The sequence below is a fragment of the Varanus komodoensis genome, unplaced genomic scaffold (genome assembly GCF_004798865.1).
Source record: "Varanus komodoensis strain SLA01 unplaced genomic scaffold, ASM479886v1 scaffold4, whole genome shotgun sequence".
NCBI lineage: Eukaryota > Metazoa > Chordata > Lepidosauria > Squamata > Varanidae > Varanus > Varanus komodoensis.
Genome location: NW_025335941.1, coordinates 58,512,558 through 58,537,039, shown reverse-complemented (window position 1 = coordinate 58,537,039; position 24,482 = coordinate 58,512,558). Strand labels below are relative to the sequence as shown.

At 45.7% G+C, this 24,482-nt stretch overlaps 1 protein-coding gene across 2 annotated transcripts in view; it reads right to left on the bottom strand.

The window, feature by feature from the left end:
• Positions 1-12,836: 12,836 nt before the first annotated feature.
• The window catches only part of NOX4 (NADPH oxidase 4), a 102,852-nt gene continuing 91,206 nt past the window's right edge, over positions 12,837-24,482 (bottom strand). For both annotated transcript variants that reach the window (XM_044442173.1, XM_044442174.1), the window contains 3 exons: positions 21,854-21,922; positions 21,067-21,167; positions 12,837-12,957 (listed from right to left, as the gene is read on the bottom strand). In XM_044442173.1, the coding sequence (XP_044298108.1) occupies positions 12,837-12,957; positions 21,067-21,167; positions 21,854-21,922 (291 nt within the window). The remainder of the gene's footprint in view (positions 12,958-21,066; positions 21,168-21,853; positions 21,923-24,482) is intronic.

The window sequence follows — 24,482 nt, the reverse complement described above, 5'->3', positions numbered from 1 at the left end:
CAACTACCAGTGCACATATTCCAGGTCAATCTCAATGCAGGTGCTCGGCAATCCAATATTGTAATGTCTTTTCCAAAGCTTCATGGAGAGGGGATCTAAAGAATCATGGATCATGGCCAAATGAATGTATACAGGGATGCTCGGGGAAGTGTATATCTGGTGCTATTCCATCCTTTTCCATGCAAGGTTTCCCCAATGAAAATGACCCCTGTGCAAACATATGCCATGTTTCTAAGCACCTCAGTGGTGAAAACTGGCAGCTACAACACTGACAACTATCTTGCTGCCATCAGGAGCTGGGGGACTGATCAGGAAAATGTGGAGAAGGGTAGATTCCCTTTCTCAAGTACCACAGCCCAACTATTCCCCCTTCCCACCCCGCACACACACCATTGATCTGAAACTCTGCAAGGTCATCAGAAAGCTAGTAGCCACATGAATTGTCCCATCAGTGGTTCTCAGGGGCTAAATGAAATTCAGGCCATTTAAGGCAGCCTGCTTGGTCATAAACACACTTCCACCATTCTTTTAGACCCACAATCAGCCCTCTGAAGAAAATCACCCCAAAGTTGGAGTTTTCTCCATGTCACTACTGCATCCTTCTCTTGCAGCCAGGCTTCCTTCACATTCATTGCATGCATATGGATACCTTTGCTAGACTGCAACCCATAAATTTGTCCTGTGGCTTGAACTCCAAACTGCGCAGAGGCAGTGGGGCAGCTTCCAGTTTTCCCAGTTGCTCCTGCCCTCAGCAGCATCTTTCCAATGCTGGTTTTCTTCAAAGTTTACCCACCCCCCACCCCACATACCCTCTTCCCTTGCCTGATGTGAGCACTGCCAACAACCCCAGTGAAGTGCAAAGGGATTTCTAACCTGCATTAGTGGCTCTGAGTGCAGAAAACAGGGCATGGGTCCAGATGCCAGGTTAATATGGTCTTGTTTGGAAGTGCTCACATCACTAATCATAAGGGAAGTTGGAACTTGGCTAGGCAACCCAGTGCCCTTCAGATATCCCTTTCCACTCCCATAAGCCCTGAGCATAGTCCATGCTGGCCAAAGCTTATGAGACTTGTAGAGCCAGTGTGGTGCAGATATTAAGAGTACTGGGCTGGGACTCAGGGGGTCCTCACTCACTCATGGAGTTTCTGGGGTGACTTTGGGCCACTCATTCCCTCTCAGCCTAACCTACCTCCCAGTGTTGTTGTTGTTGTGAGGTTGAAATGGAGAGAAGGAGAGCCTTGTAAGCTGCCTTGGGTTCCCTGTGAGAGGAAGAAAGGTGAGGCACAAATGTAAACCGGTAATAATGAAACTTTTCTGCATGATGCCAGTAGCAAGCTTGTATCTGCTTCTCGATCTGAAATCAGGGCACTGCACTAAGAGTGCTTCCTGGATTTCTAGTAAAAAATATCTAGGTGGCACTGGGTACAGCAAAATAGTGCAAATATGCCAAGAGGAAATTGTGCTTTCCTCCACTTTCAGGATGAAATGCCACCTTCCCCCTATTTTTTTAATGTACTAAAAACGCTGTTTTGACATAGGAGTGAAGCTGGAGGGTCACCAGCGTCTAAAGGACCCATAAAGATCCATGCGTAGGGACCGATGGACACATAAAAATGCTTCCTGTATAAAATCCCATAGCCTAAAATGTCAGGAGGGCATCTGATGGTGTTGTCCTTATTACCAAATCTCAGCATACGCAACCATGTTTTATGCTATACAATGAGTCCATCCCTCACTGCTTGAATAATACACAGATGCAAGCTTAAGTAGACTGGAACACATGATCAAAATCTCTTTGTGATGTACCATATGCCATTCATGTATCTTGAAATTGCCTTTGCATTCCTAAAAACAAATGTATTTTTGATATCTCTTGTTAAGGGCACGCATTGCATGACTTTCCAAGAACATATTGTATTCTGCCTAAAAAATAAAAGGAGACAGAACCAAAGGCTGCCTTGAATTTTGAAACTTTGAAGGTGTATCTCACTCCTACATTTCATTTTGCCCACAGAATAGGTACAGGACCCCATCTGGACCTTAACCTCTCATGCTCCCCATTTCTCTAGATTGCTATCCCTGCTTTTACTATAAAAATAAGATTAAAAAGACATTGCTCATCTGTCCAGCTCAAATTTGAATCCAAGACTAAGGAGAACCTCCATAAATGCCTTCTATCCATCCAATCCACCATCCACCAGTCCCCAGACTTGCTGCTGTGGTCATCACAGGGAAACCAGCAGCGAGGGAATTGGGAGAGCAGCACACCAGGCAATAAGATACTACTCCCTCTTCTTTATGTCTCTCTGCCCACTGGGTGGGAGGCAAAGGAGAGCTTGATGCTCACACATGACCGAGACATTGAGAGGAATGGGAGGTCAGCAGCCATTCCAGAAGCCTGTGCAGAGGGACCGGAAAGGACAAGCATGATCATTCCATCAGGCTGGCTGGAAATTATGTTTCCCCCTCTTCCCTCCCCATTCCTTTTTTCTTTTCTCTTTTGTCTATGTAGTTTTTTAAGCCTGCAGCAGCCTTCGGTTCTGGCAGTATTTCTGGCTGAGCAGCAGTATAAAAATACTTCAAATAAAGGAAAAAAGCTGCAGTCACACAGGTGGATGCAGAAAGGACTTTAAAAGAAGACTAAGAATGTCTCTACAAATGAATACTCACTGCCCCATCATGATAACTCAAGTCAGCAGCTTGATCACTGGAACAGGCACTATTTTAAATGAATGGACATTGCTGGGGGAACATTCGGGGTTGATCTGGAATAAGCCCAGTCAGCCACTGATATATTTACCTGGGACAAGAGAAATGGCTGAGCTTGCTGAACCTGAAACTGAACGAGAGGCACATGTGTATTTTCATAGCAGCTCTAAAATTATAGACTGTGTTCAAAAAGCTTCTGCAGTGACCTGAACCTTTGTGCATTCTCTACGGATGGAAAATCAGTTCACACAAGTATGTTCCCTGCCTTCTCTGAAGCTCCAGACCACAGTGTGGTGGCAGAATGAAGGTCACACTAATGGTCCCATAGTAATTCTGATTTATTTTCTGAAAGCCCATCTCCTTTTCCTACTTAAACATTCCAGCAGTGGCTCACTGCAAAGCTGCAAAAAGGTTTCTTGATCATCACAACCTGGGGAGGGGGGATATTCATTGCTTCATGAGTGCTTTATTGAAAGCTTCTCTTCATGGCCATCCATTTTCATAATGCTGCAGTTCTTTGCCAAGCGCACCTCTGGCAACTGCAGCAATCAATATGAATAAGAAGCAGCTGGATGCAGAACCGTTTAATCCAGGGGGCTGAGCCATATACCAACTTTTCCTTGACTTCATCAGCTGTTAATCAGATCTGCATGACCAGCCAGTGTATTTCTAGCAAGGGTTGACTGCAAAAGGCAAGAAGCTTCTACTCAAGGAGTCTCCAGAGAAGAGATTCAAGCACAGAAGGAAAGGGAGTCTACAGTCTGGAGCAGTACAAACCTGTCCAAAGAAAGGCTTGGGTTTTGCTGGATAGGGTTGATCCTACAGGATGCAGTCCTACTATGGCAGGGTGGGCAGACTTCAGGCTTGCCATATCTCCTTGTTCCCTCTGCTAGAAACCCATGATCAATCAACTGGGCCAAATGGAAAGCACTGGCGTATGGTCCAGGCATACCACAGCTTTTCCTAGCCTGGGACAATCCAGATTGCTTTATTTCTACTTCTGTCAGCTCCAGCCAGCATGGCCAAAGGTCAGAAAGGCTGGGTATGGTCATTCAAAGCATTCAGTGGCCATCGAGTTGGAGAAGTCAGTACTAGGATATCTCATTCCATCTGCCCACCCCTTGAACTCTAACTGAAGAGGGAAGCAGCTGTTTCCAGGGTTGAGTGCTGGCCATTCATGAATGGTCTTCTTGTCTGGTTACCTGAAGGAACATCTCCTTCCATATGTGCCTGCCTGCCCCTTAAGATCTGGGGCAGATGCCCTTCTCCAGGTGCCCTCCCTGAAGGAGATTAGGAGGGTGACTACCCAGAGAAGGGTCTTCTCTGTGGTGGTGCCCCAATTGTGGAATTCACTCCCCAGAGAGGTTTGCCTGGTGCCATCACCTGGGGCCATGAAGGCCATCAAGTCCAACCCCCTGCTGTTGCAGGACACCACGTTACACCATCCCACTCAGATGGCTGTCCAGTTTCTTTTTTAGTGTGGGCGAGCCCACCGCCACTCTAGGCAGCTGGTTCCACTGTCGTGTTGCTGTGACAGTGAGGAAGCTTTTCCTGATGTCCAGCCTGAATCTGGGATGCCGCAACCTGAATTGATTATTCCGTGTCCTACATTCTGGCATCAGCAAGAAGAGATCTTGACCTTCCTCTTTGTGACAGCCTTGGAGGTACTTCTAGAGGGATATCATGTCCCCCTCAGTCTTCTCAAGGCTGAACATGCCCAGTTCTCCCAGTCTCTCCTCATAGGGCAGTGTTGCCAAACCCTGGATAATTTTTGCTGATATCCGGCAATCAAATGCCATTGGATTAAGCCCCCTCTGCAGACCTCTCACCTTCTTCTGACTGTGTCCCCCTTATTTCCTCCTCAACTGCCCAATTTCTGGGCCTATGTGGCTCAACAGCTATAAAACACTCTGTGTATGTTCTAAAAGCTTGTAGCTGGCGGTGGAGACCACTACCTGATAGCATGCTGTCCTAAGTACCTGCAGGCGGCCTGGGTGATCTCACCAATAAAGATGCTGGGGTTCAAGGCGATTCAGTCTTGCCTGTCGGTCCTGGTAATTCATTCTCATCATTCTTAAGGAGACTCTGACAGATGCTACAGCGCTCAGAGGTTTTTGGTGGGTGAAAGGTGACTCCTGGAGTTCCTAGAGTTGCCTCCTCCTGTGTAAACCCACCCAACTGCTCTACAGGGCAGGTGACTGCCATGCCTAGTTTACAGCAAGCGTTTAGTGCTGACCAGTCAAGTTACTGGGTGGTAGTCGATGTTGTAGAAGACCATAAGAAGATGCCAAAGTGCTTGGTATCATGCAGCTCAAATATCTGATGTGGTGTCAGCAATCGAGAAGAAACATGATAGCTATTTGTGGTCAGTGACACAGGCTTCCCCAAAACTTTGCAGCATCTTCTTTTTTGCATTTTTTTCATGAACCCCTGCTTTGCGTTAACACAAGGCAATCAAAACAATTGCACAGTTGAAATAATTACTACTAATTGCATGAAATCATAAAATGCTGTGCAGCGGGGAAAACCACATGAAAGAAGGAAATCAGAAGAGTTAACCACCATTTAGAAAGAAAAAGGAAGTGGAAAGGAAAGGCAAATAAAATGATTTTTGCTTCCGTCTAAAAGAAGCTGAAGTAGGTGATTAGGAGATGGTTAGCTGAAATAGGGGATTAGGATGCCTGGACAGAAGGCCTAAGGTTTGAGGAGCTTCCACACCCCAAAACTCTGGTCCTGCCTACATCTGTCCTAGGTCTCTCGTGAAACTGTTCTCTCCTGGCAGAACAGGTGATTCCCATGTAAGCGGGGCTCCTTCTCCATTCCTGCTTCTATTCTGAGCTTCATAGGAGCAAGCCTTGGTGCTTCAAGGCAGCAAACGTATTTTGAGTTTGGAGCTCAATGCCATGGATAGCTCCTATGAAGCTCAGAACAGAAGCAGCAGAAAGTTAAGGAGTCCCACTGATGCAGGAGGCAGAAACTTTCTAGTCTTTTCCACAGTGTCCTGATGAACACTAGGCATGTTTTCTGGAAGCTGTCATTTCAGTACCCCACCTTGGACCTTAGCTTGGCTAAGATGAAATTCCAGAAGAGGGGCTATCTCCAAGGCAGACTTATATTTTTAAATATACGTAATGACATATAATCAGATGGTGGTGGTGGTGGAGGTCCTTTAGATATTATGGATTGTATCCAAGGTTAGGCTTACTCTCAGTGGCCCCATTAAAATGAGTAGTATGTAAGGCAGACCACTCCCAGATCATGCTGAGATTGATCCAGACATTGTCTCTATATTCAGTGGTATTGCTGGGAAATAAAACAAGCTTTGAAAAGGAAATTGCTTCTCCAGAGTGCTCCTGTGCAAATGGAATAGAACTGTTGCAAAATCCCACAAAATTTGGTGCACACATCCCAGAAAATAAAGGATAAATTTTTAAAGTGGAGGGCATCGTTCAATATATTGGATCCATCTGCCATCATGCCTTGTCATTGACTGGATTAGTCAAGTCAGATGAGGACTGTAGGTCAACAATCTGGAGAATCAAAGGATGTTCATATCTTCTGGGAAGAACATGCAGAGTGTGCCAGTCGCTGCCCTGAAATCATTGCCTGCACAAGCGCTCAGCCCACCTGTCCGCGATCAGGCAGCCGGTGCCTGTAAGCTGCCCCTAAGACTGCTGCGCTTTCCTCTCCACTGCAGCCTTTTTCTCTCATCCCTAGTAGCTTCTTCTCGGGAGTTCCGGGAGTTGCTGTGCAGGCAGCCTCTCCAAGCACACACAGCCTGCACTGAGAGTGCACACCAGGACACACTCTGGGAGAGGAGCTGCCAGGTGACACGCCTCGGGGATTATTAATGCGGACACCGGGGCATGATTTATTCTGCTGCAGCAAGCCTGGGGACCACCGCATCATCTGCTCTGCCGATGCCACTTCCGCGGAACCCACCCCCCGTGAGCGAGAGAATGAGAGAGAGAGAGAGAGAGAGAGAGAGAGAGAGAGAGAGAGAGAGAGAGAGAGAGAGAGAGAGAGAGAGAGAGAGAGAGAGAATAAGAAATGCTCCGACAAATAATGAGTGCATCTAGCGGAAATGGACACCTACAGATGGCTTGCAACAGTCTGAAGATGCTTTGCTCTGTCACTGAGAGAACAAGGCTCACAGTCTGGTGTCCACATCCAAGTTCTGTACCCAAACCACGGGGGTGGGAAGGACAGAGGAGGATCAGAAGACGAGCACCATGACCTTGCGATGACAGAATTTTAATATGTGGCTGGTGCGACTGGAGCGATGCCATGGCCTGCCAGTCCCACTCCCCCCCCCCCCCGGCCCCCAGTGTGTGCCTTGGAGTGTTTCTACGTACATCAGACATTTATATAACTCTGCTTCTCAGCATTCATGCTTGTCCTTACCTGGGGTCAAGAAGCAACTAACCCAAGATTAATTTCCCAGACTGTCAGATCTGCTTACATCCGGGGCACGTGGCCTCTGTTTTAGATCGCTGGCGGCAAAGGAGTTAAAATGGCAGTGACTTTCAGGAGCAAAACAAGGCAGATGCTCAAAATGGGCATGGGGACTTGCTGACAGCAATATTGTCTTCCACATCCATGGTCCCTCCCCAGTTGAGCCAGCAGGGCATGGGGATGCAGATGATGCATCCTGGCGCTCATTTGGTCCCCATTAAACTGGATGGATGCCTCTCATCCAGATGGATATGAAGAACTTTAGGTGGAACCAGTGGTGCCCTAGAAGAAAGTAGAGCTGGAGGTGGATCAGGAATAGCAGATATTCAGATATGATTTATTGATACCTCTTTCTGCTCTTGCCTGTTTGGAGTTAGTATCTCTCACTAGGAATGTATATTTTAATCTGTGCTGCACTTTTATCTGTTGTAATCCATGTTTTTCCATCTTCTTCTGTCTTTAAATCTGCTATTTAGAACTGTTATTCAATATTCCTAGAATTAAGACTGTGATATCAATTCTGACATGGATAATTCAGAATATTATTGTGTATTATTAGGTATATTGGTGAATAATTCATCAATAATACACATGCTGATGAATCTGTTTAATTCTTTAAAAGAATGACAAAAAAGACCATGCTTCTGGTCCTCATGGTTCCAGAGAATAGTATACATTTATTTGGATATCAAATGCAGAAACTATCTTGGAGCTGAAACTTTAATATTCATTTGTTATCTTTCTTCACTTCCTGTCTTCCTAGCTGTACATGTCAAATGCCACATTTTTGATTAAGATAAATCCTGCAGCACAAATAAATGCATGGAAATGTTTAGAATTTTTATACTCTGGGGGATTTTTGGCAGACAGTTCAAGTTGCCATGCAGTGTGCACAGCTAGAAAAACCAGTGTCCATCCAGCTGACCCCCATTCATGTGAAGAAATCATCCTTCCTCATAGATGGGTGCTTTCTTGGTTAGTTGGTGATTTTATGGACTCTCTGGGTAGGTCCCTGGACCCCTCCTTTCACAGATCATGTAACCCCCCAGACCTGGCCGTCACCATCTGTGACCCAGCAAGCTGAGAAGGTGCAACGCGGGGGGGGGGGGGTCCTGGGCCTCCAGGGCTCAAACGAGCTGAAAGCTGCAACAAGAGAATGTCCATGTGTTGACACTTGTTATTTTGTGGGCTACTTTCAGTTACGGAGAGGCATGCAATGTGTGGGTTTCCTCTTTGTCTGCTTGTTTCTCTCTATTTGGAATACTAGCAAGTGGACTTGGCTTTGCACAAACACTTGTCTGATACACTGAAGCTTCAAGCAAATGGTGGGCATGTCGTGAGCGGAGTCGGCTGGAGTCGGGGGTCAGACTAGATGGCCTGGGAGACCCCTTCTGACTCACGCTATTTCTATGTTTCTAAATGCTCGATGCTGTCAGAATTAGACACACTGTGCTATGTGTCCATGTAAGTGATGCCATGTCCATTGGCAACCCTAGGTTTGGCCCCCGTCATGATGTGCCCCTATGGGGTCACTGGCTCACAGCCTCACCTGGCATGGAGAAATGCATCCGTGGCGTATTGCCATCATATCAGCAAAAGTCGCCTGGTGCCTTCAGCCGGCAGCTGAAGGTTAGTGAGCATGGAGATAAGATGGAGATCTGGAAGCACAACTGGCAGGGGCTGAAGCAGAAATCCCCCAGTGGTGTTGCTGGTAAGAGAGGAACTGTGGTATGACCACGGCCCCTATACCCAACCCACTACACCAGTCTGGCCTGAAGCCATAATAAAGGTAAAGGTGAAGGTTTCCCCTTGACGTTAAGTCCAGGCATGCCTGACTCTAGGGGGCGCTGCTCATCTCCGTTTCCTAGCCGAGGGAGCCAGCATTTGTTCGCAGACAGTCTCCGTGGTCATGTGGCCGGCATGACTAAACACCGAAGTGCACGGAACGCTGTTACCTGCCCACCGAAGTGGTACCTTTTTATCTACTTGCATTTGCATGCTTTCGAACTGCAAGGTTGGCAGGAGCTGGGATGGAGTAACGGGAACTCACCCCATCGTGTGGATTCGAACCTGCGACCTTTCGATCTACCAGCCCAGCAGCACAGCGGTTTAAACCACTGCACCACCTGCAGTCCTGATGCCATAACACATGGCACCAAAAGCCACGCAAAGGTCAACAGGACCACCACCACCCATCTTTCTCCCAACAGAGGCCAACCATCATGGCAGCCAAAGTCCTTTCAGTGCCAAACTCAGGGCTGAAGCCAGGCCAAGCTGGGTGTGGAGCCTGGCCTGTCCAGATGGAATTCCCCACAGCTGGCTTGGGAAGCGACTGGGCTGGCTGTCCAACTTCCTCCACCTCCTCTGAGGAAAATGATAGTGTGAGGCCTGCAGAAGCAGTCAAGGTGAAATTCCTCCCTTTCAGGGTTTGCCACTCTGAGAAGGGAGGGAAGCAGAGGAAAATGAGGAGGCAGGAGCAGAATGTCCCTCCCCTTTTTTGCCCCTCCACCAGGCTCCTTGCTCAACTGTTGCCACCAATAACCACTCCAGCAGGTGGCAGCAGAGACAAGGAAACAAGATGGGACACAGGGCAATTCCACCAGCTCTTGAACATCCTCAATCTTTATTCACTTCTCTTCCTTCCTCATTTCCATTCCTGTCATGTCTTTTAGATGTTGGGCAGAGGCAGGCTTCTTTTTATGGATTGTATGTCAACTGCTCTGGGAACCTTTTTCTTTTCCTGAGAAGCAGGATCAAAATGGCGTTTGTTTTTTAAAGGCCTGTTCCTTGTCCTTTAGGAACTGCAGGGCCAGGGGAAAGCAGGGCAGAACAAGGGACAGGTGCAGAACAGAACTGTCCGGGCTGAAACTACTCAAGCCAGGAACTCTCCACCCAAATCATTGACTACCATGTTCAAAGAGCATCCTTCTTCCACTGTATTTATAGCCCCTTTTCTGAATCAGATATCCAACATGGTTGATATAACCCTCTCTTCCTCTCCACTTTATCCTCACAACAACCCTGCGAGGTAGGTTAGGCTGAGTGTCGGTGCCTGGCCAAAGTCACCTAGCAGGCTTCATGGCCAAGCGGGGACTAGAAGCCAGATTTCCCAGGCCCCAGTCCAACACTCTCTCCGCCACACCATACTGGCTCTCTAACCTTTGCATTTCTGACAGAAGTACACTTGCTAAATCAGGAGAAACCCCGTCCTTCTGTTTCAACTTCAATAGATCCGTAAATATTTAACATCTTCCCCTACGTGTCTGATGTCTCTGAGTTCTTTTGTGTCTCCCTTGGCCATTTGATGAATTTGTTATGACATTATTTACTTGAAGCTCTAAGACCTTTCGGCAGCTTCTCTCCCCTGCAGGAATAATCCTAATCACCAGGCAAAAGGTGTAGATTTAAGGCTTGAGACGGGCAGTTTTGTGACAGCAGGGGAACGAGAATATGATTATACTTGCTTTTTTTCCTTTCCTTTCCCCATTGCTGAACTCTATGACTTTTTTAACTGTTCTTGTTCTGAGCGCTCCCTGCCTATTGCCTCACTGGCTCAGCTGGTCTTCTCATCATGATATCACATTGTACATCTCCAGCAATTCTGTCTCCATGCTGCAAAATAAAATGAGCTAATGGTGACAGGGAGGGTTCAGGGGTGTAGAACCCTCCCCAAAGGTTGCTGTTTAAAAGTCATTTAAACTCCTGTGCTTCCATCCAGCCAGATAAGAATTAGAAGAGATTGGATGACAGGGCCAAACCTTTGTCCTGGAAAACCTGAAGCTGGGGCCTGGGGAGGTTACCCCACTCTTCATCAAAATAACATTTAAAAAGATAAAAGGTGGTTTATGTAACAGAGCTCCATTTGGGCTCACTTTTGGCTGTGCCCCAGCTGCAGTGGAGCATCCTTTGCAATTGCATCCCCTGCTAGCCAAGGGGCAGGTTGGAAACTCACTGCCTGCAGCTTCCATATGGCTGTCCAGGTCCCTTGGCGCACTTCTCCTGTACCTGCCGCCGCTAGTGCAGAGACCGCGGTTGCCATCAGAGGCAGTGCCTAAGCCAAGGGACATTTTCCATGGATTGCACCATGTGTAACTGAGATGTGCTCCTGTTGTTTGGCCATGGCAGAATTGTGGCCGTCAGCTGCCTCCTGCACATGCTTGCAACAGCCTCGAGTTGTGTGGCCATAACACGGTGGCCCTATTCGATGGAAGACTTGCCTCTCCTGACTCTGGGTGAGGGTATGACTGTGGGGTAGGAGGCCCAGGGTGCATTGGGATGGAAGGCCATGACTTTCTGTCTGGCAGGAATGAGCTGCGGCACCTGCCCCTCCATGCACTGTGTTTAGCTATGATCCTCATGATAGTTGGGGAGGAATGGATTTCCTCAGGGGCAGTGCACTTGGGAGCCATTCCCTGTTGTAATGGAAAGCATTTTGAGGTGGGTTGTTTGAACAAGGAATGACCTCCCTACTAGCTGGGCACCATCTGATAAATTCCTCAGCATCCTCTGCTCCCTGTGAATTTAACCGCCCTGCTCATGGTTTGCTATTGTTACATGCCATCGTGCCCAATTCAGGGCGACCTTATGAATGAACACCCTCAAAAATGCCCTGTCCTTGGCTGTCCTGCTCTGCTCTTGCAAACCCTTTTGGAGTCAATTCAGCCCATAGCTGATCTTCCCCTTCTTCGGCGCTGGACTTTCCCTAGTATGACCACCTTCTCCAATGACTCTTGTCTTCCCATGAAGTACCCATAGTAGAACAGCCTCAGGTTTGTCATTTTAGCTTCCATCTTCCCACAGTAATGGAGGCAAAATGAATTCCCAATATACTGTTTCCTGTTGTGACATAAAGTACTTAGGCGCAACTTGGTCTTGAATGAGCAATTGAAACCCATCCATTGTATTTTTAAAGAAAGACCTGATCCCTGGAAGAAGGTTTGAACTGCTTTGTTGATATGGATCAACACAGTGGCTTCAGCATTTGTAAGACCAACCTTAACCAGCACACCACTGGGCACAGCCCATTCCCCCCCCCCCCCCCCCCCGCTTGGGCATGTAGAAACAAATGGCGCAAGGTAATCCCCCAAAGATACAGCAAAAGCTTTCTCCACTAGTATTAATTTTGCAACAGTTTTCTTCAAAGCCTCTCCATTTCAAAGCTTCCTCCTTTATTTTATTTTATTTTTTTGGTGGGGGGGAAGCGCAACACTTGACTTCCAATGTATTTTCCCCTTTTGACTCCCATCAATCAACCTAATCTCGATTCAGCCAGTGATGCCATTTTCTGGGTCTGATGCCCTTAGGTGGAGATCATTCAAGCATTCCATGGATTGATCATAAACTTACGCATATAACAAACTCTATACATTTCTGCTAATTCACGCACTGCAAAGACAAAGAGGAGGCCCATAAGATATTTTGGCTTTTCTGTCTATTCAGCTAGAGTGCATTTCACTTTATTTCTCTGCTTCCTAAAGTTTTAAATATTTATAAATTATGAGAGAGAGAGGGAGAGAGAGGGAAGGAGGGAGGGAGAGAGGGGTGGGGGAGAGACAGACAGAGACTTTGCTATTCTTTGGTAAAAGCTGTTGAGCGAATGCAGCTGATGCTGAAGTCTTTTTAATTGCACACAGGTGGTCTTCCAAACAGTCCTTTCAACATCCCAGAGGCTTTTAGCTGAAGGATTCCTTATTGTATTCAAACCTGGTCCCATAGGGATTGCTGCTGTTGCTCAGCTTATGAAGGGCTTTGGAGATTTCATTGGGCCCACAGCAAAAAACACCAACAGTCTTCCTGTGGAGAAAGAAAGCAGTGTGGCATAGTGATTAGAGCGTCAGCCTGGGACTTGAAGGACTGAGATTCTAGTTCCCACTTAGCCATGAGGTTTCGGCAATGTTATAATAATAATGATGATGATGATGATGATGATGATGATGCTCACTAGACTTTGGCCCAAGTCACGGACTCTCAGGCTAACCTACATCATAGCATTGTTATGATAAGGAAATGGAGAAAGTGAGAAGGATGATATAAATTGCTTTTTCCTTGCTTGCAGACAAAACGTGGATATAAATAGAATACATATATAAGACAATAGACAGTTTGCTGCCTAAAGCAGAGCTCGTGTGGCGACTTCTCCTCATATCTTGCTAGGCCCAACATACCTGACTGAGGACGATAGGAACTTTGGTCCAACATATCTGGCAGGTACCAGGTTCGGAAGACTGTTTTGGGAAGTCTTGCTGGACTGTTCAGACACCCAAAGGGCTGCCTTCAGATATCTCCCTGCTCAGCTCCTGCCACTGCCTGAAGTTGCTTTCCTCACCCAGAACCTCATGAGCAAACCTCATGGGCCAAAATTTACCAATATTTAGCTGGCCTAGGAAGCTCCTTATTTTGTGTCACTGAGAGCAACTTTCAAGAATCCCCTTGGCATCATCATGAAGAACATGTCATTCAGCGCTGTGAAAATGGACAGCATCTTCCCTGGCTTTTCCCATGCTGACAAGGTATGAACTGGAGGGAACTCAGGTTGGGGATCGCCAAGGTAGAGGGGGGTGAGGCAGACGCTCCACTTGCAACCTCCATGGAAACTTATTTGTACAGCATCTTTAACTATCCAGATTTTTATATCATTTTATTATTTTATTTTATTTTATTAAAACATTTTTATGCCGCCCCATTCGCCGAAGCCTCGGGGCGGCTTACAACAAAAAATTTAAAATAACATTTTAAAATATATACAATAAAATACAAATATACACTATAAAACAAGCCGCCCTGGCCAAATAAAATTCAATAATATTAACATTTAAAATACTGCTTAAATAAAAAGGTCTTCGCCTGGCGCCGAAAAACAAATAACGACGGCGCCAGGCGGACCTCTCTGGGGAGCGCATTCCATAACTTAGGCGCCACCGCTGAGAAAGCCCTCCTCCGAGTAACCACCCTCCTAACTTCTTCCATGGAGGGCTCCCGGAGAAGGGCCTCTCCCGCCGATCTCAGGGGGCGGCTGGGCATATAAGGATCATGTGTATATATATAAAATTTATTTTATATTATTAATTTTAATTTTATATTGTTATTTTTGTATTGTATTGTATTTATTGTGTTGTAAGCCGCCCCGAGGCTTCGGCAAGGGGCAGCATAGAAATGTTCTAATAATAATAATAATAATAATAATAATAATAATAATAATAATAATAATAAAAAGATAACATGGTCAAGGCAGGAGGCTGGCTGGACAAGCAGTGGTATATTTACTGCAAGTAAGATATAGGGATATCCGAGAGTGTCATTTTTGCCTGCAAAATGAGTGAGCATGCTCAATTCAAAGCTCTGAAGTGAACACATGACGACCACAACGATGCACAAATTGTCAAATATGAGCTCATGTTCCTCTCATTCCAGATTCCTACTTTGATTTGTGCAAATTTTCTTAGTGGACTCAACCACTTGACTCTATGGGGGGAAATTGCACAAATGGGGGAAGTTAGGAAGATTCCCCTTTGTTTGATGCCCAAGTTGCTTAAATTTCCTGTTCACACAAGCCATGAAGAAGTCACACAGGCAAAGAGGAATCAGGCAGGAGACAACTGGCCTGAACACAGATCATCCCCAGCATAGCTTATTTGCCCATCCCTAAGGAAACACAGAAGTAGTCTAGGCAGGATGTGGGTTTTGGTAACAAAGACTAAGAATTCACTCTCCCCCCATCCCCATGCCCTCCTGCCAAAACTTGTCCAGCTGTGACCATACGGCATGCTGCTAGTAACCTTGTAAATGATTAATGGGATTATTAGTTTTGTATGCTTGTGTTTTAAAGCCATTGCAGGAAAGGTTTTTCGGAACAATAATCCTGCCAATTTATTATGCTTAAAACTTATGCTCAGTGGTAAGTCTAAGAACAGAATGCCTGTTAAATATATAAAAGTGGGCATTTTCTTCCTAACAAGATAGGACCCAGGTTCTCTGAGAGAGTGATTGCTGGGATATTAGATATGGCGGGAAAGGAACCACTGGGCCAGATAACCAATTAGGTGCTCTCAACTCTGTGGGAGTGAGGTACATCCCACTGCTGGTCTTTAGACTGCTTTATAGAATTGGAAAGGAGATGTATATGACTATAAGAGCGGCAGAAGAAGAGTTCTGATGTTAAGATGAGGCGCCTATCTAGGCCAACATCCTGTTTCTCACACTAGACAACCAGGTGGCTCTGGGAAGCCTATGTGGATCCAGAGGACCACTGATTCTTAACAAGTGGTATTCAGACGACTCTGATGCAGAAACACAATAAGTAGCCAATGACTGTCTTCCCCTACACAAGTTTGCCTAACCCCCTTTTAAAGTATCAACATTTCGGAACATCACTGCATATTCTGATAGTGAATTCCAGGTCAGTCAACACTTCCCCCATCCCTCCTTCCTCACCAGCTTAAAGACTCCAGCTTTTATGAAGAACTAGATGGCTGCACACTTCATAAAACTGGTCCAGAGAGACCGCTTTTCAACCAAAGGCATGATGCAGGAATTAGATGGCATCTGCCCATCTTTATAAGCTACTAGGTTCCTTTGGGTGACTGTGATTAATGTAGTTGGTTGGTGATGATCCTGGACTGACAGGGCCCACTACCAGGTCTCACACTCATAATCTCTTGTGGGAAAGTCACAATTAACACACCTTTCAATGTGTCAGCACTGTTTCACGGGTGACGGCCCAGATGTCTATGATGCCAGATGTTCTCATCACTACCCAATCTTGACTGTCATTTTGAAAGACTTTTTCAGAACACAGACAGACACCAGCTATTTTGTAAATTATCTCTAAGCAGAGGTGGTACTTGGTACTGAGAAGATCTGAGGCTTAGATCCACAGGACCAAAAAGAAAGGGAGAGAGAAAGCAAGAGCACAAATATGCATGGGGTAATTGCAATGCTGTAAAGTCTTTCTGTGTCTTTGAAGGATGCTGTCTCCTAAAGGCATTCGTATTTGCAAACAGAATATATGGACAAGGGAGAAGAGGCAAGAACAAAAACAATGAGATGCAAAGAGAGCCACGCCCTTTATTTCAGCAAGTGCCCATGGAGCGCAGGGTGGTGGGGCAGACGACCTTCCAGAGACGTGGAGTCCCAAATAAAAGTTTTGGGATTCCAGGCCCAGTGGCCCACCCCCAGGACCACCTCTGGTTCTAACCAAGGCAGGCCCATTCTGAATCAGCACCAGAACCTGCAATACATAGAAAGCCAGGCTCAGGCAGGGCTGCTCATTTTGGTGACCTTCAGTAAAAGTTTGGTCTGTACCGTTTGGCAGGTGATAATGTGAAACTGTGAGGCTTGTTAGAGAAGCAAGGCAGAAGAGGAGATGCAGCATCAGGGGGCCAAAATCAAGTCTCCACTCATCCATGAAATGAAAAGGGTGATCACAAGCCAATCCACATTTATCAACCCAACCTACCGCACAGGGCTGTTGCAAAGTGGGCGAAGAGCAGAACGACTCATACTTTTCCGGGAACGGCAGGATGAACCACTCATCAAACAACTAGAAGTCCCATTCACTCATTTTTATAGTTTAAATCTGCAAAAGTGAGAAGGCTGGGCCAGCATTTGCTCCCGTGGCCAATTTGCCAATCCTAAGGCAGGAGAATCCTATATCTAAGAGTGAGGGATGGCCCCACTTCTTGAGTGATTTGTTTTGAAACAGAGGGGCAGAACTGCAGAACTGGAGGCTTAATGGGCCTCCCACATTCCTCATATGGCCATGCCTCATTGCTACGGATCTGCCCGCTTTTGTTTGGTGGAGTTCTGGCTTTCTTGCACTCCCTTCCCCCTCCATATTTTCAAAGGCTGAAACTCCCCTCCAATGACAGTAGACGTTTTAAGCTAAAGTATGTGGCTTTCAGCTCTGCCTCTTTTGCCTTCAGTCATGTTCATCACTGGAATGTTGCTAGCTTCTGGGCTGGACCTGCCTAATTTGTATATGCTTCCATTTTCCATTTTAAATTTTAAATTCCTTGTTTTATATGTCCCAATATAGTATGTTTTATAACACACCACATTTAAATGCGATGCTTCTGACACGAATAAAGAAAGAAAGACTGCTGGAATGCCCATTTCCTGCAAAGTTTCTCCAAAATGGAAGTCAGCCTTTGGACAGAAAGAGGCTCAAGATCCCAGTGCTGCTGTGGGCACCCAAGCACTGCAGCTGCTTGTTCCTTGAAACTTGGCCCATGCAATGCAGCTGCTGCAGAGGAGCACGGCTCTGTACTTGGCATAGTTCTTAGGAAAGAAGATTCCCTGGGAGAATTGTGCATATTAGGCAATGCATGCAAATCGAACTGGGGACTAGGAATAAGACAAGCATGAGCACATGCTCAATAATTTGCTAACAGTTTTGGCAGAGCTATGCTTGTAACTTCAAGCAAGGCAGGTTTGCATGTTTTGCAAGGTCAAATGAAATCCTCATGCATGCCTAGCTGGCAGGGCAGACCTCTGGGTGATGGTGCCTTGGTCATTCCTTCCCCCAGGAAACAATGCTCTCCTTCACCCCCAGTGTGTTCAATTTTCTAACAGAGTCAGCAAAAAGACTTGACAATGGGATGCAAAGCCAAAGAGGGATTACCACCACCATTACCACCTTGAATGGAAGGTGCACATGACCTTCTTGCCAGTAGATCGCACACTTCTGCTCGGCATAGATCAAGTGAAAGAATAGGAAAGGGAAGCTGGGTGAAAGGAGCAAAGCTGGGATGAAATGGGCTTTGTTTGGAAAAGTTCATTAACATCTGCAGACCTTGGAGAATCCATGGACTCCATGAAGTTAGACTCCATGAAGTTCTGGAATCTAACTGCTCTAGAACAGGCAGGTGGTGGTGGTGGTTGTTTTAGCTCTGGCCTAATAGATACCTGTTCATCTGTTCACAAGGGAGTTAAACCATGTGACTTGGAGAGGAGACAACTAGTTTCCATCAACTTCCAAGGCACAGGAGATACATAAAGCTACTTCACAACAAGGCAGGGGATGGGAATGAGGGTGGCAGTTCTTCTTGGTGAATACTCATGGGTCAAGCTGATCTGGACTCCAAGTCAGAGGATGAAGCAGGGAAGGTGGCGGGAGCTTGGGAAGGTGGGGCTCCAGACTTTGGGGGTGAAAGAAGCTTACCTCAAGCTTACCTCAAGGCCACTCTGCCCAAGTGTGCCTTTGGGAATACCCAAAATTCAAAGGTGTTCGGTGGGGTCAAGGGAAAGGAGTCAGAGGAACCTGGTATGAACCTGGAGCCATGGTGTCAGGAAGGAGGGCCAGCCAAATAAAGGACAGGCATTTAGAAAGGAGGCAGACTCACTTCCAAACAGCTCCTTTGGAAGGGATCAGGCCCAGACATATTCAGAAGGAGGGCTTACAGAAGTACTTGTTTTGACTTGATTCAACAAACTGTTCTGTGCATGTTCAGAGATATATTCTGTGGAAATTGCATTTAAAGGATATCTTTGGTGAATAAAGAGCTTGTTTTGCAAAGAGAAAGTCTGTTGCCTTGAATGTGCAAAGGTGCATGACAATGGGTTCACCTAAAGCCATGAGTCAGCTGTTTGAACTGGACAACTAGCTGGATTTTTAAAGGTATTTTGAGGGCCCCACTGTTGCTTGCCTGAACAGTGTCAGCAGGGAAGCTAACACAAATAAAAATCCTTGTGTTCTAATGGATCTAGAGCTGGAATGGGTGGATCTGACAAGCTCACTGTCCTTGAGATTCACAGTTCTGCATTACAAAGATTGTTCCATCTCAAGTCCAAACAACCCTTTTTTCCTCCCTTTTTCCTGTGCAGAAATCTGCATATCCTTTTTGTGCAGATTTCAGATGTACGCACAAACCACTGATGAAAGCATGCATGGGTTCATGCATGGGTTCAAGGATAGGCTGGATGTGCACACGGTGGGCATGTCGTGAGCGGAGCCGGCTGGTGCCGGAGGTCAGACTAGATGGCCCGGGAGGCCCCTTCTGACTCGCTCTGTTTCTATGTTTCATATTGCCGTTGTACGTCATTTTCTTTGAGCATTTTAAAAACATGCATGCATTGTGGAATGCATGATTCTTTCTTTGGGGAATGTATCACAAGCTGAGAATTGTATGGTTTTCAGAAGACAAATTGAATTTGATTCTCTGTTCAGTCCTGGGAGGTATAGGTTTGGTAAATCCAAAGTTGTGGGTTTAAAGCTGTCAGAGGCCATCAGCCAAATGGTTCAGAGGAAGAATAGCCTTGAATACTGGTTGGCAGGTGGCAACAACAAGAAATGGCTATCATCTTCTTATGTCCTACTTGTGGGAGTGCTTCTCAGAGACTTCTGCTTGGCCTCTGCTGGGAAGAGGATGGTGAACCTACCATCACCTACCACCTTCAGTAAACACAGAAACAGAGTGAGTCAGAATGGGTCTCCCAGGCCATCTAGTCTGGCCCCCGGCTCCAGCCGGCTCCGCTCACGACATGCCCACCATGTGCACGTCCAGCTATCTTTAAGCATCCACACCGATGGGGACTCAACGACCTCTCGTGGAAGCCCATGCCACACCCTCGGGATCCTGACTGTCAGGAAGTGCTTCCTGGCATCCAAATGGAGCCTTGGCTCCCTGAGCTTTGCTCCGTTGGAGCGTGTCCTGCCTTCCTCTACAGGGGGGAACAGGTCTCTACCCATCTCCGTGTGACATCCCCTCACATACCTGTATGTCGCCAACAGGCTGAAGAGACCCAGTTGAAGTCCAGGTCCAATTCGAGGTCTTAAGACATCCATTTAAAGCCCTAAATGGCTTTGGACCAGCTATTTAAAGGAGCTCCTCTTCCCATATGAACCTACCCAGTCCCATCAGGGGCCCTTCTGAAGAATCTGCCTCCTCAGGAAATAAGGAGGGGGGCTACAAGGAGGGCTTTCTTGGGAGTGGCACCCTGACTTTGGAAATCAGCTCCCCACAGAGATTTGCCTGGTGCCCTCATTATATTCCTTTAGGCACCAGGCAAAGACTTTTTTTATTTTCCTGGTATTTAAACTGTTTGTATAATAGTTTCACTTTTTATATCTGACTATAGACTGTGGTTATGCCTTTTATGTCAACATGGTTTCTGTAAAGTGTAACATTTTGGTTTGGTTTTAATTGTTTGGCTACTAGTTTTTAATTACTGTTATAGTGATGTTTTATTATATATTGCTATTTTATTTCACTTTATACTTTTACCTGTAACCCACCCAAGGAGCTTAATGGCTAATGGGGAGTGATAAAAGTCAAACAAATCTATCAATAATGAATATATGTGCACTTGCGGCCAATGTCTCTAGAATCCTTAATGTTGTTTCATATTGCAAAAATCTTGCTTTAAAACCAGTGGATGACCACTGTCGGATTATGGAAGCTGACAGTGGCCAGGAGTAACTGCTGGCCACCCTCCAATACATTTCTATGGGATGTGTACAAGGTTGCACCCAGAAAGTTTTGCTCACTCTTCTAGCTTTCCTACATTGCCTTTTTCCAACCATTTAGGAATGATGCATATAGATGAAACATCCCTTGGCACAAAACCAACAGATATTGCAAGCAGAAGAAGGAATGGAAGAAGGTACCATTTTTCTATCCTTATTAGGAAAACCTACAATACTCCACCTTTCTCTCTGCCCACCCCATCCCTAGCAGCTGAGTTGTCTGGAAGATGAAATGTCCTGATTATGGAATCTGACAGTTCTTTGGTTAAAGCCCCATTTCTCAGATGCAACTTATCAGTTAACACCCAACCATCAGGTGCGTTTGGCATTAAATGACAGCATTAAGCCCTAAGTCATTTATATACAAATGCAGTTTATTAAATTCACCCCGTTCCCATTTCTCCAGCTGCTGCCCAAGCTGGGCTGGGCATCTTACTTACTGCCTGTTACACTTGGCGATTTCATTAAATAGAAGTTTCCAGCGAGGCCGTCCAATGAAAAGCCGGCGGTTCAGTACTTGGTACTTCTCTCCAATGATTTTCTGCAAGAAAGCAAGGCGTTCCCTTTGGTGCAGCTGGCACACTGTGGCTGAGTGATCACTGGCCACTTGCATGTCAGTCTCAGGTAGGTCTTACGGGCAGCTTGATCTGCTGCACAGAGGGATTCACCTGGGTGTGCCTGAGACTGTCAGGGGGGTGGTAGGGAAGGTCCCTGTAGGGGCACCACCTTCCGGCATGCCTGGGCATTGGCCAAGGCTCCAATGATCTGGTTGGGCCATTGCAGATATTTGGCCTGGGCCCCTGTGAGAATAAACAAACCCTGGCCTTGTATTCCCAGCAGTGCCAGGGCATGGGTCTCATGTTGCGCCACTGCAACTTTCCAGGACAGGTACATTTGGAATTCCATATCCATAAAGGAATAAGCTATGTGGTCCAAAAGCGACAAAGAATGACCCAGAGCTAGCAGTATGCTGAAAAGTTGCAAAACCCCCTAGATATTCCATGGCTACACAGCAGTGGCTGTGGAATGGAGTTTCCAACATTTTTCACGGAGCTGGGCAATGCTGGAAAATCCATTTTCCAGGCTCCCCTGTGAAAGCAGAGTATCAACACTGTTTTAAAGCTGCTGCATTGTACAGACAGCTCTAGGTCAGAATTCCCTTCCCTTGTGTTTATGCCACAGTCATTTCCTGTAGACTGCAGCTACAGTCTGCATTTCATCACATACCTGTATCCCATCCGTTTGACTGAGGTATAGCTGGATATTTACAAAGTCTGGCCGGTTTTCTTGCCAGAGCTGATCCAATGGAGCATGAAAGAGAGAGAGAGAGAGAATGAATTAGCACATTCTAAGTCTGAAGCAAAAAACAACAACTCTCTCAACAGATTAAAACAATTAAACCTTCATATCTCTGTGCCAGATATTATATGCAAATATGTGTACTAAAACCCTGATGACTATCTTCTAAGCCAAGGAATTTGATTTGCAATAGGGAAAAGGTGGGGTAGAGGTGCCCAGTCCTTCCCTTTGGCTTCTTATATTTCTTATACTTCTTACATTTCAATTCATCTCCCCCTTTGTCTTTGGAAAGACTGCACCATAGGCACCAGTCAGACTGGAGCTAGAAGTCAGGTGCCAGGAATAGTGTCAGAGGGTTAGAACTGAGCAACCAAGCCAAAAACGAAAGCCAAAGAGCACACCAAAACTCACCATAGCAAAGAAGACATCTTTATGTTATGAAGTCTTTCTTAATTAGCAGCCACTTTTTATTGGCACTTTGTTTTTAAAAATTCTTCATATACTAATTTATTCTTTATTTTAATATGGGAGTTTTATTCTTTTGGGGGGGGTCACTGCTCTGGAATCTGCTTAGATGCAGAGTGAATGTAAATATTGCTATTCTAAATAAATAATAATGAAGCTGCTGCTTTTTTCTTCTTCTTGCAAATAGGTTAGGCTGAAAGTTGATGTCTGGCCCAAAGCTAGCCAGTAAGTTTCATGGGCAAGTGGAAACCGCAACCCCAGTCTCCCAAGTCCCCACCAGACACTCCAACCACTCTACCACCCTACCTCCAGGATATGCATATGTAAAACACATTCTTCTGTATAAGCAGGATTGAATGAATGAATACAATGAGATGGGTAAATAAATAGTCAAAAAGGGATTAGCAGAAATGGAACAATGACATGAAACAAGCAAATTTCGCGGGGTCACAAGAGATTGCAACATCACCACAAGTAGACTTGCTCAGTGGCTATCTTGGGGTCCGGCCAGAAATTAGGCTCCCGGTTAAATGAAATTAGAAGTAATATTCTTCAGTGATGGAGTAGCATCACCATTCAGCAGCTTTCTTGTGATCTGGATCTGAGCCTATGCATGCAGTGGTGGCTGCAACTGAGACAGGTGGCTTATTAAAGACAGGTATGTGGGTGGAGATGTAATCAGCACTGCCCAAGAATTTGCTTGGAGAAATAGTGCATCTTCTTAGGAAGAGAAGGGATAGACGGTTACTAAGGAAAATCGTTCATTGATCTGCACTTACTAAATACACGGAGTATGCATTTTATCAGGCCAGCGGTTTGTAAACTGAGTACTGATAGTGTGCTGTCTGTCTTAGAGTCTGGTGGTGAGAATCTAACAGGTATCAGAAATGTTCAAGACACCTGCAATCAGTCTGCTGCTAGCATCCAGGTTGGGACAATTAGTTAGATCACCTGGTGATCTTGTTCTTTGTGAAGACCCTGCACTGAAAGGAAGATGAACAAAATGGTCCTATATCAAATTGATCCAGAACTTGCCCTGGAAGCTGCTGGACATTGGACACTTTTTGAGAAAGCAGGACTCACTGGAGAAGACAATTATGTTGGGAAAGTTGAAGGCTGAAGAAAAAGAGGAAGACAAGCTATAAAATAGATCACTTCCAATAATGAAGCCACAGTTGTGTGTTTACAAGAGCTGAGCTGTGGTGTCAAGGACACTACATCTTGGAGGGTATTTGTATAGGGTTTCCATAAGCTGGATATGATATTTGGAAGATAAAGACTGGAAAAGAGTAGATGGGTCAAGTTGCTTCTATGTCTAGGCAAGAAAGATATTTTTCCTTGGGAACTCCAGACAAGTGGGATGCTATTTTCATTCCCACTTGAAGATCAATGTTGGTGAAGGAATAGCAAGTGATTCAGAAATTCCTGAGTCGTTATTGATTGTATGAAGCCTTTTTCTATCCCTACCATGCAAGATGTGCTAATGTAATGCAGCACACAAATGTTCCAAAGGCAGTATCCTAACCTTAACCTTTTAATGTCAATGTAGTGGTAAATTAATGTTAAAAAGCAGATATGCATTTATTTATTTATTTAGTCAGTTATTTGTTTTGCCTTTTCTCCTGCATGGAAGTCAAAGCAGCTTATATAATGCTCCCCGTTTTCTTTCTCTACTCTATTTTATCCTCCCAACAGCCTTGCCAAGTAGATTTGGCTGAGAGGGAATGACTGGCTCAGAATCACCCAGTGCACTTGATGAGTGGATTGGGACTTGAAGCAAGGTACTCTGAGTCCAGCACTCCTGTGCTCAGGTGTACAGTTCATGAACTACCTGCTTTTCTTTCTGTTAATGAATTACCACAAGGGTGAACAAGCAACATTAGAAAATGACAGTGTCAGCGCACATAGGCATTACCTGTCTGTTTCTTTTTTCCTTTGATTCAACTGAAATATGAAGGGGGAAAAAACACTGATGGGCAAAATCCAATGTCCCATCAACAGAATTCCATTGCCATGATGGGACTTTCTGTGTCGTCCCCCTGTACCTCTCTGGCTATTCACAATAAATTTGTTTCGGATAGTTTGCCAGTTC